The sequence below is a fragment of the Mytilus californianus genome, unplaced genomic scaffold (genome assembly GCF_021869535.1).
Source record: "Mytilus californianus isolate M0D057914Y unplaced genomic scaffold, xbMytCali1.0.p SCAF_4, whole genome shotgun sequence".
Classification (NCBI taxonomy): domain Eukaryota; kingdom Metazoa; phylum Mollusca; class Bivalvia; order Mytilida; family Mytilidae; genus Mytilus; species Mytilus californianus.
This window is the reverse complement of record NW_026262690.1, coordinates 27,020,377-27,036,268: the sequence shown is the minus strand read 5'-3', so window position 1 is coordinate 27,036,268 and position 15,892 is coordinate 27,020,377. Positions and strand designations below refer to the sequence as shown.

Sequence of the window (15,892 nt, the reverse complement as noted above, 5' to 3'; positions counted from 1 at the left end):
TTGAGATCCCAACCCTCCCCCTATACCTCTAGCCAATGTAGAAAAAACAAACGTACAACAGTACGCACAGTAAAACTCAGTTTAAGAGAAGTCCGAGTCCGATGTCAGAATAGGAAACAGAAGAAAATAAACAAAATGACAATAATACATAAATAACAACAGACTACTAGCAGTTACTGACATGCCAGCTCCAGACCTCAATTAAACTGATTGTTCGTTTTATTATGCAAATATTGCACACTGAAATTCAATATTGAAATATCAATTGTTTAACACTGTTTATTTGCTTTGTTAATCTGTAATATGCACGATTTGTTTAGCTAAACAATGTTCCTATACAATGTTAACAAAAAAGCATTATCTGTATTTTATAACTTCTGCCAATCTGGGCACACCTCGAGAGTCGTGTTTTGTAAAGTAAATCGATTTTTTTTTAAAAGCATTTGGTGTATAACGTACAACACAGAACAGCCATTTTAAAATTTTAGAAAAGTTCATCTAATATATATACAAAAATTGATATTCCAAGTCTAAGACATCCATTTCATATCAATCAATATCTAAAAATACCACATTTTCAATACTAAATCAACAACCACATGCACACGTATTACCTTAAATTAGGAAAGCGAAGCAGTCCACAGCTTTTTAAAAAGCTCAAACTTGTTATGTTAGTTGTTATTGGCTTTGAACTAGCTGACAGTAACTGCGAGTACTCTCAGATCTGCGTCTTTTTTGTTGTTAGGGATGAGGGATGGATAAATACCCTGCCACGCCCGGTCTGTGTTTTTGTTTGATGTTTTTCTGCTTTGTATCTATCTGATGAGTTAAGGCCTTTTCAACTGATTTGTATAGTTTGTTCTTATGTTGTGCTGTTACACCACTGTTCCATGTTAGGGGAGGGTTGAGCGATTAAAAACATGTTTAACCCCGCCACATTCTGTATGTGCCTGTCCCAAGACAGGAGCATGTAGTTCAGTGGTTGTCGTTGGTTCATGTCTGTCATTTTTGTTTTTCGTAAATTGTTTTGTTATAAATTAGGCCGTTAGTTTCTCAATTGAATTGTTTCTTATTTTTCATGTCGGGGCCTTTTATATCCGACTATACGGTATGGGTTTTTTCTCATTGTTGAAGGCCGTATGGTTGCCTATAATTGCTTACACCCACTTCATTTGAACTTTAGTGGATAGTGGTCTCATTGGCAATCATACCGCATCTCCTTATTTTTAAATAAAAATACTTGCACGCAAATGCTACAAGGAGTGCTAAAAGCAAACTAGGAAATTAAAGCAGACCTAGAAACTATGTTTCGGAATTTATTGAAACTGTAAAACTTTTAAAGTTGACCTCCTATCATATTGCACAAGCTTAATTTATTTATATTGTGAATTGTTGTTTGTCTTTTTACACAAAATTGAATTGGTTTTATTCTGAAGTAATTAAAAAAAATTAAAAAGTTTGATATTGCTATCCAGTTATTGACACTGATGGTCCTACATCCGATCGACTCTTATATTTTGGTATCACATAATGTCATGTTTATCTATGACGGCTTTTAATTGATTCATTGTTGCTTGCTTATCTGTTAGTTGGACAACATGCATATCCAGGAGTTGAACTAAAAATAAATACAATAGGTAGGTTATGACAAGGCTAAAAAGAACGGGAAATTTAGACTGTCACTAGAAAATGAGAGTATATTGGATAGAGGCAGTAATTTGCCTTAAGGCAGGCCACCTAAGACCCCTTCAGATAGTTTTTGCATGGTTCTATAACTTTTATAGAGCTTTCTGATGCCGTGATGGACGTGATGACCATATTTGTATGGTTATGACGTCTTTAAATAAATCGGTTGGATGTGTACATATTGATATCTTAGTATGGGATAACATATATAGAATAACGGCATTTTTGTAAGGGAATAGAGGACAGCACTAACACACATTTTAACTCGCCACATGCTTTATGTGTCTGTCAAATGCTAGAAAGGAGTTATGCTTGTATTTGTCACTGGACGTTAAGCAACCAACAATCATTCCAATGCTTGTTGCTGTTTGCTATCTGTCATAATTGGCATTTTTTGTAATGATGTTATAATAGTAAATTAACTATTCATAGGCCTTTTTCATAGTTGTTTCACGATTTGACACCCCGATGCTTATTATTCTGTATTGTTTTTAGCTCATCTTGCTCAAAGGACCAAATCAGCTTTTCTCATATCTTGGAGGCCGTTGTCGTCATCGTCCGTCTTCATCGTCTTCCGTTTACTTTTACAAAAATCTTCTTCTCTGAAACAATTGGGTCAAATTTCATCAAACTTGGCAACACTCATCATTGGGGTATCTTGTTTTTAAATGTGTTGTGTCCAATGACCCTGCCTGCCATCCAACATGGCTGACAGGACTATAAATAGAACATAGGGGTAAACCGGAGTGCTAAGTGCAATCTTGGAAGTTAAAGCAGTCCTAAAAACAATGTTTTGGAATTCATTGAAAGAGAAATACAAACAAATAAAATGCAAGTGGTGTATAAAAATAAATCAAATGGTCGATATTGTCATTGATTTCGACTCCTTATTGGAGTTATTGGTCTTTCAGAACGATTTTTACCAATGTTTAGTGTGTTTGCCTATTATCTTGAAGACCACGATAGATAGATAGCAACTTAAAATAGCAAAAATGATCAATAAGACAAAATCTACAAATAAATCATTTTTTGCCGAAATCGTTAGTAGTCTCATTATAAGAGTGACTGCCCTTAACTGATGATTGTGTTTAAACTAAAGAAGATGAAGAAAAACTGTAAACAGAAAAAAAATTTCAGCAATACAAGATCAACAAAAAAAGATTTTTTTTTTCATGAATTCTATACTAGTTGCCATTGTTGAATATGCATATTGACGTTGGTCACAGGCGATTTATATCATCTAGTTTCTCAATGTTGAAGGTCCTACGGTGACCTGAAATTTTTCACACCTTCGATCATTGATCTATGCTAATTTTTCTTCTTGATATGCATTCTGCATTTGTCAAGAAATAAAACTACTTTGGTATATGCATTCATGTAAAATCTTCAACAAGCATTATTATTGCATATAAGTAAACAAAATAAATAGGATTTATTTCATTCAAACCCAATACATTGTTAATAAAGCAACCCAGTAAATTAAACTGACGGAAGTGTACTTTAAATATCGTTTGATTTGTTTGAAGTTCAATGCAAATAGCTGTTCCAATCAAGGGAATTTTTAAATTTTCCGCACTGAATCAATTGAGACTTTGTTGTCGTTTTCTATTGCACCTGAAGTAATCAGTTAATGTCGTCAGCTTCACGATTACAATCTAACGAATTAATAATTATTCTTACTGTGTTTATATGAATCTTATACTGTCATTCCTATTAAAAATATTTTAATTGGTACCTTCGTGTGGTAGATCTATATGTCTTGCTTCAACCAACAGAACCGATACGGTAACTACTATCCACATCAAGATATCCTCCAGCATTTTGTTGAAAACTTTACAAAGAAACACACTTAAAATTTTCCTAGATAGATAACTACTGCATGTGATATACTTAACTTTCACAGGAAGAAACTGGACTGGTGAATACAATACACATCGGAAGGATTAAGATCGTACACCAAGTTTCAAGTCTAATTATTCATTATTAGATAGCTTAATAACCTTGAAATCATATTATATATAATTATGGAAATAACTGTAGCCTGTCTCGTACTATCCTTGTGTTCACATTGATAACACAAGTAATTACGGACAAATATCGACACGGAACTGTTTAATATTCAATTCGTAAAAAGAGGGAAGGGCAAAAGAATTAAATCTGCTTACAAGCACTGACAACAGATAGCTGCGCTTTATTATGAACGGGGAAGGATACAGTGTATCAATTCATAACACAAAATCACTATACGCACATGAAAAAACCTAAAGTAAAAGCTGTAATGCTGTTTCTCATCTCAAAGTCACAGTGATAGCTTCAACATGGAACAAACATTCTCATCTCACTGCAGGTTGAAGGCGGTCCTTAACACCGGTTAAAGCGCAATTCTTTGCTAGATTTCGATCACGCTGCATCAGAACACATTACTAATATTATATTGTATTTGAAAAACAGTAACAATCGTAAATCGACTGTCAGTACTGTTTTATCAAGTACAACAATGTATACAACGTTTGTCTATGATTTAAGTTTGAAAAAAAAACACTTGAAGTCCTCTTTATACAGTCTAATGTATAAAAAATCAGATCAAAATCTGCAAACGTTACAACACAAAGTCCGGACATTTACAATTGAAAAGGTCCGTAAAAATTTGGTCAATCGGAACAAAAACGCAAACTTATCTGTACGCCATCGGGTTTACACTAATATACAAAATACAGCACCAAAAAGTGTGGACAAGTACAAGAGCTTCTTTTCGGCAAAATTATATCAACCAAAATGAAAGACAAACGTGATCATCATTTATGGAAGCACCTAACGATATACCTGCAGACATAACCAAAATAGTCCAAAGAACTGTTTAACTTGAGAATGACGGATTGAAGAACGGACACTAGTACAAATATAGACGGGGACATACAAATGACAGACAAAAAATGCTAAATAAAATTCAGAAAAGCATTAACCTTAAACGTGTTAAAAAGAACATAGCAATCAAACAACACCTCATTATTTTGATATAGCACATTATTATTTAACAAAGGATAAATCTGACCTATTTATTGATGAACAAATTAACAATTACTGTAAATGTTTTTCAGTTATGTTATATGCGTGTTTGCAGTGACGTTTCAGATTTCAATACACATACTTTCAGTCTTTAAAAACATTTGAAACACAGATGTAGATATCATGAATTAGTTCAAACTCATACAAAATTTTATTAGATATAGAAAAATTCGGATGAACATATGATTCCACCTGCAAAAGTTAGCTACAAATGGTACTATGATTTCAACTGTTAACGGCAATTATATTGTTTATAAAGCTAAGTTAAACATTAGAGCTATTTTCCCAATGCATGTAGTTTCAATGTTTGGAGGCTTGCTTGCTTTATTTGTATAAATGTTTGCTCAAGCATTGTAATTAAGATTGACATCTGCAATCAATAGATAGGCGGGGCTTCAGCTTGTATACCTTATACTTAAATGTTATTGGATGTTAAGTATAATGTAGAGTATAATGTATACAAGCTGAAGCCCCGCCTATCTATGATTGCAGATGTCAATCTTCATTACAATGCTTGAGCAAACATTTATACAAACAAAGCAAGCAAGCAAGCCATTCAAACCTTTAAACTACATGCATTAGGAAAATCACTCTAAACACGTTAGGAAATGTCCACTTTTCATATATTTTATTTCTGCTGGATAGGATAATTGATAAAAAAAAGTACTTTTATAGGGGAAAGGGGATGCTCATCAATTTATAAATCTAAAGTTTGAAAAAGGAGTATAATATTTATTTGATTTTTACTGAAATAAATTCTGATACTGCTTGTTAATCATGGTAAGTGCACAAGGCCGTGCCTATATGAAGTCTAATCCGAATTATAGCTACCCATTGTATAGCATAAATTTACTGTGAACATCGGCACTAGTTTGCATAGTTTATTGGAGCTGAAGTCACTGAAATACAAAAGGAAGATTTGGCACTCTGATTCACCCAAAATAATTATTTCTTTTGACAGTGCCTGTACCAAGTCATGTAAATGAAAGTCAATCACAGATGCCCCGTTGTCATCGTTATTCTTTTTATTTGAATAAATCTTTTATTTGTATAAATAGAAAGGGTATGTTATATATAAATTCATAAAACACAATCTTTACGCGAACTTAATGAAAACATACCCGAAGAAATAGTTTAATTTAAATTATATGTTCCGGAGCCAAGGATGACAATGTTTTTCCGAGGGGTAATAATCTGCTCTATCACCCTCTCAGCTATGTGTTATTTAATTTATTATACTGAATGTCCTATCATTATTGTAATTTAAACTTTAATTAAAAGTAATGATCTATGAAGTTGTTTACAAAACAACGTTACAGTTGTACAAAAATAACAAAAGTGAAACAAGAAGTTTGGTTTTTTTTGTATTTAAAGTGACAATTAATAAAAAACGTAAAACTTTATCTTTGTCTTTAGTATCATTGATGTAAATGCAATGCATTGTCTTTTGAATTATCGATTTTTGATTGGTTCGTACGAGAGGGTGACATTCAAAAATATTATCTCCCGCTGAGTCATGGGATAAAGTAAATTGTCTCCCGCGTATGAACCAATCAAAATCCGGCATTTTAACGTAAAGTATAATAATACTCTTTATCCTTCTTGGAACGCTCTCTTAGTTGTAATCTTAACGACTGAGTATCTCGAACGTCGATAATCAACTTATAATAAGATCGTCTTTGATTACTCTTAGCAAATTTTAAGTGTATTAGCATTCTTTTTTAACTGAAAACTTAACAGAGATTTCTAAGAGTGGTCAGGGGCACCCCTATCTCTCTTAGTTGATAAAATGTTCTTGTTTGTGCGTTCAAGAGAGCAAAATAGGATACCTATAAGGATCTTCAAAAGTCGATCAAGTCCATTGGATTTCCTAGAAAACTGTAGGATTTTTCCGTGATTATAGAATCGGAAAATGTCCCGAGTACATGTAACAGCATTTTTTCATCTGAATAACTGTCAGCATTGTTTATGATTTGTCTTTGTTAAAGTTGGCGTTTCTTATAAAAAATAAGATGTGGTATGGTTGTCAATGAGACAACTATCTTACAAGGTTCAAATGAGGTGGATGTAAGTTATTATAGACACTCGAACGGCCTTCAACAATGACAAAAACCCATACCATATAGTCGGCAATAAAAGGCCCCAACATGAAAAAATGAACAATTCAATTGAGAAAACCAACGGCCTAATATATAACAAAACAAATATAACAGACATAAACCAACGTCAACCGCTGAACTACAGGCTCCTGACTTGGGGCAGGCACATAAAGAATGTGGCGGGGTTAAAATGTTTGAGAGCGCTCACCCCCTCCCCCTAACCTGGGACAGTCAAGTTACAAACTCCGAAAATCAGTTGAAAAGGCTTAACTTATCAGATCGATTCCATGTAGATAAACAGCTAACAAATACACAAACCGGACGAGGTATGGTATTTATACATCCCTAACAACAAAAAAGACACAAAGTACAGATCTGAGGGTACTCGCAGTTACTGATAGCTAGTTCAAAGCCAATAACAACTAATGAAAAAAATCACGTATCAAAGACTAAAATATCTGTCAGTACACATACAACATCCAATTGATTTAGTGTAAAGACGTCATTAACAGTCAGAGGAACACATGACCTTTTGAATGCCAAAATATAGGTATAGACAGATTCTATTACCGTGAAAGGGCCTATGTGTATAACAATAATATTTAGTATGGTCTTTAATTTACTGATAACAAATCAATGTTTATACCAATAAAAACAATATTTAAGGTCTAATAACAATGTTGAATTGGTAACCTTCTAGAATAAGTTTATTTAAAGGAGTGCTAAGTCCTGATGAGTTTACCGGGATCGTATCTAAAATTTCAGGATCGGTAAACAAGAGGGTATGAATACCTTTTACCATCCGACGTCAAACGGTCATTTTCGTCAAAATATCCTTATCGTGATTCGGCACAGGTCTCAAATAATCTTCAGTTACTCGTTTTTATTTTTTGGAAAGAATTTATCGTGATTCGTCAAAATCAGTCGATTTTTTTATCGTCATAAAGAAAATGTACATTTTATCGTTATGCATCAAAACTTACCGTTAAGTCATTTGGTATGATTTTTTACCGTTATTCGTCATGAAGGTACCCCAATTACAACCCTAAAACAACATTACCGTAAAAATTGCATATGTGCTATTCTGTTATAAGTAATTTTTCTACAGGTACAGTCAAACTCGCAAACCAAATATATGCATCTATAGACAAATTTAATTTGTGGTAACGAAATTCTTGACTTAATAAATTGCCAGTAATACATAGATTACGTTCATTGGAATCTTAAACGTCACTACAGACAAGGACACACTCAAAACGAACGAGTTTGGGTATATAAACACAGCAAGACGGTGCCAAAGGAACGTCGCCGTCAAAAGATGAAAAATTAACAATAGAGAAAGAAAAATCGTCCTTTGTTTTCCTCGAACCGTTTGGAGCACCTGCTTCTCCCATTTTTTGTTTTTTATTCAGTGATTGACAATATTTCTTTAATATAAAAATAAGGAGATATGGTATGATTGCCAATGAGGCAACTATCCACCAAAGTTCAGATAAAGTGGATGTAAACAATTACAGGCAATCGTAGGGTCTTCAACAATGAGAAAAACCCATACCGTATAGTCGGCTATAAAAGGTATATACATGAAAAATATAAAACTATTCAATTGAGAAAACCAATGGCCTAATTTATAACAAAACAATTTACGAAAAAAACATATAGGACAGACATGTATCAACGACATCCATGTGAGCTCTATACGACAACCACTCAAAAACACTAAATGCTCAATCAACTAATGACTTTGGACCGAGCTTTGGACATGCAGGCAAATATAGGATCATATAGAATGTGGCGGGGTTCAACATGTTTGTAGGCGCCAACCATCCCCTAACCTGAAACAGTGGTGTAACAGTATAACATAAGAACAAAGAACTGGAACAAACAATAAAAACAAGGATTGAATTTAAGTATGTTTTTCTACCGTTCAATTAAACGCACAGATGACTTTTACTACCGATTTTGCCGCGAATTCTAATATTCTCTTCAAAAACCAAAGACGGTCACCTCGGAAAAGTCGATAAGAGTACTATCTTTACTCGCAGTTGTAAGTGTATACTAAGATGGCTGTACAATTGTTAAGAGTAACCCACGAGGGGATTGGAGATACACTCTTAGCACCATCGTAACTTTCTCGTAAAGCGTTCGCAAGTTTTCTCTTAAATGAAACTTAAGATAGGTTTTCATGATACTGGCCCCAGTTTAGTATTTGAAACTGTATGTATAGTTATTGAATTCGAAGCTAGTCTCAGATAAAGGATTTTTAAATAGTTTAACCACGCCACATATTTATGTGCCCGTCTAAATTCAGTGTTACTCTTATGTCAAATCAGTTTTTGTTCTTGTTGATAATTTGAAGTTCAATGCAGATCGTCGCAGTCGCTGTTATTTTTATTCACATTTTATCAGACTTTGGGTTATTTTAAAAATGTCCGCTTGTAGAGACACCTGTCATTTGTTGATAACAATACGGTGAACTGCAGTAAATTCCACCTTTTTGTCGTTCCGTTGCTGTCTCATTGACGTATACCTTCATATCCTTTCATTCGTACTTGATACATGCATATGCAAAATTAGTTTTAAAATAATATCGTTCACTCTTTTAAAAAGTCATCACACCTATTAAAATTAGTTCTGTACATCAATTAACATAACTTATGTAGATAAAACAGTATGTAACATTTACATATTTACAGAATCATGTACTAACTTCTTTAATATATGAAGATAAGTGTTCTAATCCAGACTTGTATGAATCATAAAATGAATAGATCATAAAGCCATGTTCTACTCCATCCCAATGTTTATAATTTAAAGGATGATTAATTCGTCGTAGGCGGTGTCCTAAAATCATTCCTTCGTCCCGTAAACCGTCATATTCTGCTGTTATAAGATAAGTCTTGGGAAGAAGTTTTAGCTCTTCATCTGTTGCCATTAAAGGTGCAAAATAAGGATTAAGTATAACATTGGCAACTTTGTTTGCAATTTCTAAATTTTCTTTTGAGTTGTCATCGTCTGGTAACATTTGGTACTTCCACGTCAGGTGGCTTGGATCAATCAATTTTCGGTATTTCTTCTTTGTTTCGCGTGTTGTATGAGTGTTTTCTATAAAGTATTCCACGTACTGATCCCCGCCAAAACCATACAGATTATAGTAATGTATCATTGTCTTCTTAGTAACAGGTGTATAGGTATTTCTCATTGACATATCAAACTCCCGGTAAGACGATAGGTTATAATCCATAGCTTGTAATGCAGGATAAATAAGACCTTGGAAATTTAACTTCGGTTTAATGTTTTCTTTCCCAAAATAAAGGGAAACTGCCATTGCCAAATTTCCACCAGCACTATCGCCTATGGAAAAAAACAAGATTAAGGCAAAAGTAAAACGCTTAACGACAAGTGTCAAGATAAATGCAATAACATTGTATGTTTCACTTTATTTAGGACGAAAGGGTAAGATTCTGGGTTTGGTTTCGTTTTCTTTCATGCATTGTATTCTATGGGTAGCATTTCGGTTATATTTAGAACGGTGACTATATAAAGTGTAAATAATGACAGTGTACGTTCATGTTCTGACATGCGTGCAATATATGCCACTGGATGTTAATCAAATAACCAATCAATCTTTGGGTAAAATATAGCTTACGGAGTTATACAAATATTCAAATTGTTCTATTTTTCTATTTCTAATAAACGATTTCCATCGTTAACTAAATAATCAATTAAGAAATTTTCATTTCTAGCACATTATATTCGTAATGCAGCCAATATAATTATTCAAAGATCAAATTTCTACCTGCAACGCCAATTTTTGAGGAATCAACACCAAATGTAGCTGCATTTTTCATAAAATATTTGGTAGCTTTCACACAGTCATCAAACGCTGCTGGGAATACATGTTCTGGTGCAAGCCTGTAGCTATAATGAATCGAAGAGGAATAGTTTATAATTCAGTACAGTCAATCCTTTCAATGACAAATTAAAAAGAAGTATAGAGTTTAATTGGTCTACACCGTAAAAACATTGTATAACCCTTTACTGTGAACTTATTATTCCGAAATAGAAAAAAGTAATTATATCTTTCGTGTTTTTATGATTTTTCTTTGTTTCACATTTTGCGAATCATGCACTTTACACAGTCTCCTTACCAAATCTGACAAACGTTTAACCTTTGCATACCATATTGCACGTTTATCGCCGATTTTATTTGCTTTCTGTACAACTGTTCACTTATTTTGAAAGCATTTATTCAGTAATATTTCAGAAAAATAAAAAGATAAATGCTTTATTTTTTTTTCTGGATTTTTAGTTAAAGTTCAACAATTAAGCCAAAGTTGTATGCAAAATTTTACCAAAATCTGTGACATAGCCCATTTACTGTACCTTTATCCTAGCTTGAATGTTCTTATTTTTGATAATTTTCACAGTTTTGTAATTGTCATGCACATAAGGTTTTTGTATACGATAAAGTGAGACGAACGTCATGATCTAATTTAAATTAATCCACTAACGATTTTATCTTATTATATCGATTATTTGCACTCATTTTAGTAAATGCATCACTATGCAGCCACATTGTCAATGAATGGTACTACTGACCTAGCTATGCAAATGACCCACGTTGACGTCACACCGTTTATGATGTAACTCTCACAACATTGCGCGCCAAATTCGACCCATTTCAGTTTCTCTGTCTCTGTCTCTAGTTTAAAAACATCTTATATTTGTCTACCTGTAGGGTTCTACCAAAGGTAGTACTCTACACCCCGTTAAAAATATGTCAAATTCCCAAATTTCAATAAAAGATATTTAAAAAATGAAAAAAACGTTGGTTACACGTTAAACTTTGTGGTCGAATTTCTCTAAAAATCGCCAGATTTAGACTAAGACCGGGGATAAATTCGTTATCTACGTTCATATCCGTAGATATGGATATTTTAACACCCTTCAGTACCCTGTACACCCTTCGGCTGCGCCTCAGGGTGTACTTGGATACTTCAGGGTGTTAAAATATCCATATCTACGGATATGAACGTAGATAACTTATATTATAAACCGACAGTATAAATAAATCATTTTTCTAGTGCATTTGAGAGGTTGTTTGGCAGTTGTAAATATATGATAGACCGGCAGTATGAACAATTATTTTTTCTAGTGTAGTTGATGGGTTGTTTGACCCTTGTAAATACTCACTCCACTGAAACAACAATAGCCTGAGTCTTTTTAGCAAGGGCTCTGGTGAATCTATCGTATCCGTCTTAAAATAAAAACAATTACAAGTGTTGTTAACTTGCAACAATTAATAGAAGACCACAAAAAAAAGAAAAATAAATTTTCTAATTATCAAAATAAATTCAATTACATGAGACCCACTAGAACAATCGTACCCTTTCAATCTTGCTATGAGTCCGAATAACTGAGAGTACCATCATACATTTAATCATGTAATGGACTTTCAATGGCATTTTTAAACTTTGTGTTTCTGTAGGTCAGAGTTTCTCTGCGAATATGAACTAAATATTGATTGAAGTTTTTTTCTTCTCTATTTTATCGTTACTATTTTCGAAACACTTCATCATTAAACAACAATGTCATACAACTTCAGAAATTAAAGCCGCGATATATTCCTGTAAACAAAAAAAAACGAACCTATCAAGGTCTATATGACTTTTTTTTTAAAAAAAGATTTGTCTTAATAAACCGAACTTGAGCAGACATTTTGCTATCAAAAACACCTTTCCATTTTTTACACTTTATTTTAACGAACTGAATTGTAACGTAAACATGCGACACCGTACTCGCATTGCAGTGGCCATATAATTGTGTGAAGTTTGAGTTTAAAATTCGTGCTTTTAGTTGTTTTAAAGACTGCGTTAGACGGATATGTGCCCTTTCTAGTAAAAGAAAAACTACACGAAAGACGTTCAGTATTTTTTTGTGTAATTAACATACTTTTTTATTGTGTATATATCGCTCGATAGAGGTTCAATGCAGTATGTATTATCATTTATATTTTTTTGTATAGAAATGTCCACAATCTTCTTGGAATTTGGCTTTCTTTTTCATCAGACATGTATAATTCTTACCAACGCTTAACAAAGTCCAGCCACCTCCATGAATGTACACTACACCGGGTCGTAATTCTTTTGACGGAGTTGTTGGTTTGTATATTCTCACGCCAATGCCATCAAATGTACCTTCTTCTGCCTATACACGACAAACAAAAGTTTTAGAAAGGACTTTATATTTTTATTCTCCAGCAGTGTGCTTTTACATATACTAATTTCGGGATTTTGATAACATATACATGTATACTGAAGCGTAACTGATCATTCCCTTTCATTGAAGCCAAGAAAATTTTAACGACAAATTTTTCTTATGCAATGAATGTTGTAAACTTTCAAACTATCGGCAAAACAGATATCAGGGCAGATGTTAACATTGCTTACCCGCTACAAATCAATATTATCAAGCTGCAGACCAAATATGAAATCATTCCATTTCAAAGAAGCCAAGAAAAGTTTAACGAAAGTTTTTCTAGCACAAAGAATGTAGTAAACTGCAAGAAAAGTTTGACGAAAGTTGTACACCCAAGGTTTTTCGGACGGACGGAGTCGAACGGCTACTAGACCTGCTTTCGCCTTTAGCGACGCTGGTAAAGATTAACGGTATCATCTATGTCTATTATGAAACGACCATTGGAAACATATGTGACTTATAAATGAAATAGTCTTTCGGGCACTCGTATGTTTCCATTTGTAAAGTTGTTTTGGTGCGTTTTGTGCCGATCTGATAAGTAAAGCCTTTTCCTACTGCTTTTCACAGTTTGTTATTATGTTACGTTGTTCATCATTGTTCGGGTTAAGGGGAGGAGTAATCGCTCACAAATATGTTAAGCCCACCACAATCGTTATGTGCATGTTCCAAGTCAGGAACCTGTAATTTAGTGTTTGTTGTTGGTTGCTGTCTGCTGTATTAGTTTTCGTTTATTGCTTTTAGCACAATTTGGCCGTTTCTTTTCTCTGTTGAATTGTGTCACATTTTTTAATTCCGTTCTTTTATTGCTTCTTATGCGGTATGGGTTTTGCTAATTGTTGTAACCTATAGTTGTTTACAGCATAGGCCTTTGGTGTCTTGTGGATAATCATACCTTTTTATTGTGTATAATAAAGAATGTATTGTTATAGGAACCTTCCTGTTTAAATTGCTAAGTGGACAAATAATGATGAAGTTCTAGATAGACATAATTTAGGTAGCATTTATTTCATGTTTATCCATCTTATTTTTGGCAGAATCCAATAATCTTGCTTAAAGTATGTACATATAGATCATCATGGACTAAAAAATTAAACAAGGAAACAAAATGAAGTAAATTTTTTATACCTCAACGCCTTCTATTTTGGGATGTAGATATTTTCCCGCCATAAGAAACACATCCGTTACCGCACGAGTTGCGTTTAAGCGGGAGAATCCAAACAATTCAGCAAGACGTCCCTACATGAAAAAAATAAGTTGTATACTAAGCTTATATATTATTTCCCAATAAATAAATGTAGAATATCTGATTTTTCCCAACCATACCTGAAATTTACATGTATACGAAAAATGAATAGTTTTACGTCTTTAGCTGTCAGGCAGAAGAAACACACATTTCAAAGCTTGGTTATATCTTCAATAACTTAAAATCATGGCTTAAAATTATCACTTCCAGACACTTGTATAGCAGTAATATCAATCTTTGAAAAGAAAAAAATGTTTCTAAAGAACCTTGTCAGTGGTTTTCAATACTTAAGGAAATCTTGTGATTATCTTTGATTATTTTTTTTCAAAAACTTTTCTACACTCGTGGCGATTTAGAACTTGACATGATGTTTAGCCAATTGTCTATGGTCGAAGGTCACATGTTTACTTATTGGTTGCTTTTGTGTTGTTAGATTGATTTCTTATTGACAAGTACTCCACATTGTGTTTTGTTCACAAAGAGGCCGGATGGCGCTGTTACAAAGAAAGCGGTTACATGGGACGCATAAAATTTATGAAGTATTGTTTTCATTTTCATATAGAACGATAGCATTGAATTTGTCTTGGAACTTTACTTGTTTCTTCTTTGTTATCTTTGACATTTAAAACTTATATTTAAATACAGTAGTAACGTTATTTAGATATGTAAATTCAGCAATGTAAGTAGGGAATAAAATTGATTATACTTACAACATCCTCAACAATTTTGAGCGTTATTGCAGGAACGTGTTGTTTATATGGTTCAATGGCATCTTCTGGTAGTGGAATGTAAGCGTAATACGCCACGGAAAAAAGTATGATAGGTGCAATTACCCATCGCTTCATTGTTGTAAATCAATGGTAGATGATAGAATGAAAGAATTGTCTGAAGAAAATATAAAATCCTCGAGTAACGTGCTATTGATAAACTATCTACTAGTATGTATAGAAAAATGCTTCCAACTTAAAATTCTTTTGAAAATATCATTCAAAGACATCTATTAGCATAGTTGTTTAAGAACCAACATTCTCTTACTGTTTTCGGTTTTGTAATATTAATCATATTTTTCATTCGAACATGTTAAAAACTATCTGGTAAATCTTTTTATTTTTTTTGTTGCTTTCCTTTTTTGTAAATTCTGTCAAAGATTGAAGTAAATCAGTATTTTGATAAAAAATTATGCTACTATTGACTTTAATGTCATTGGTGTTTTACCATTCTAAGTGCCTAGAGACATGTAAAGTATGCACGTAAGCAACAGTTTAATATAAAAATGAGGATATGTGGTATGATTGCCAATGAGACAACTATCCACCAGAGTTAAAATGAAGTGGTAGTTTGCAATTATAGGCCCCCGTACGGCCTTCAATAATGAGAAATACACATACATGTACAGTATAGTCGGCTATCATAGGCCCCGACTCTAAATAATCTATATATCTTACGTCCCTATAATTCAAATACGATTACTCGGTTGGATAATATTACATGTACTCTTCACCCTTGTAACGTGGTCTTAGATGCCTAGGTTTTATAC

General features: G+C 33.3%; 1 protein-coding gene across 1 annotated transcript; it reads right to left on the bottom strand.

The window, feature by feature from the left end:
• Window positions 1-9,492: 9,492 nt before the first annotated feature.
• Window positions 9,493-15,234, bottom strand: LOC127737834 (neutral cholesterol ester hydrolase 1-like). The gene is made up of 6 exons (XM_052248774.1): window positions 15,066-15,234; window positions 14,238-14,348; window positions 12,941-13,061; window positions 12,048-12,111; window positions 10,651-10,772; window positions 9,493-10,205 (listed from the first exon to the last, which is right to left on the bottom strand). The coding sequence occupies exons 1-6, from the start codon at window positions 15,198-15,200 to the stop codon at window positions 9,550-9,552; spliced, it is 1,209 nt and encodes a 402-aa protein (XP_052104734.1). The 5' UTR covers window positions 15,201-15,234; the 3' UTR covers window positions 9,493-9,549.
• Window positions 15,235-15,892: the final 658 nt, after the last annotated feature.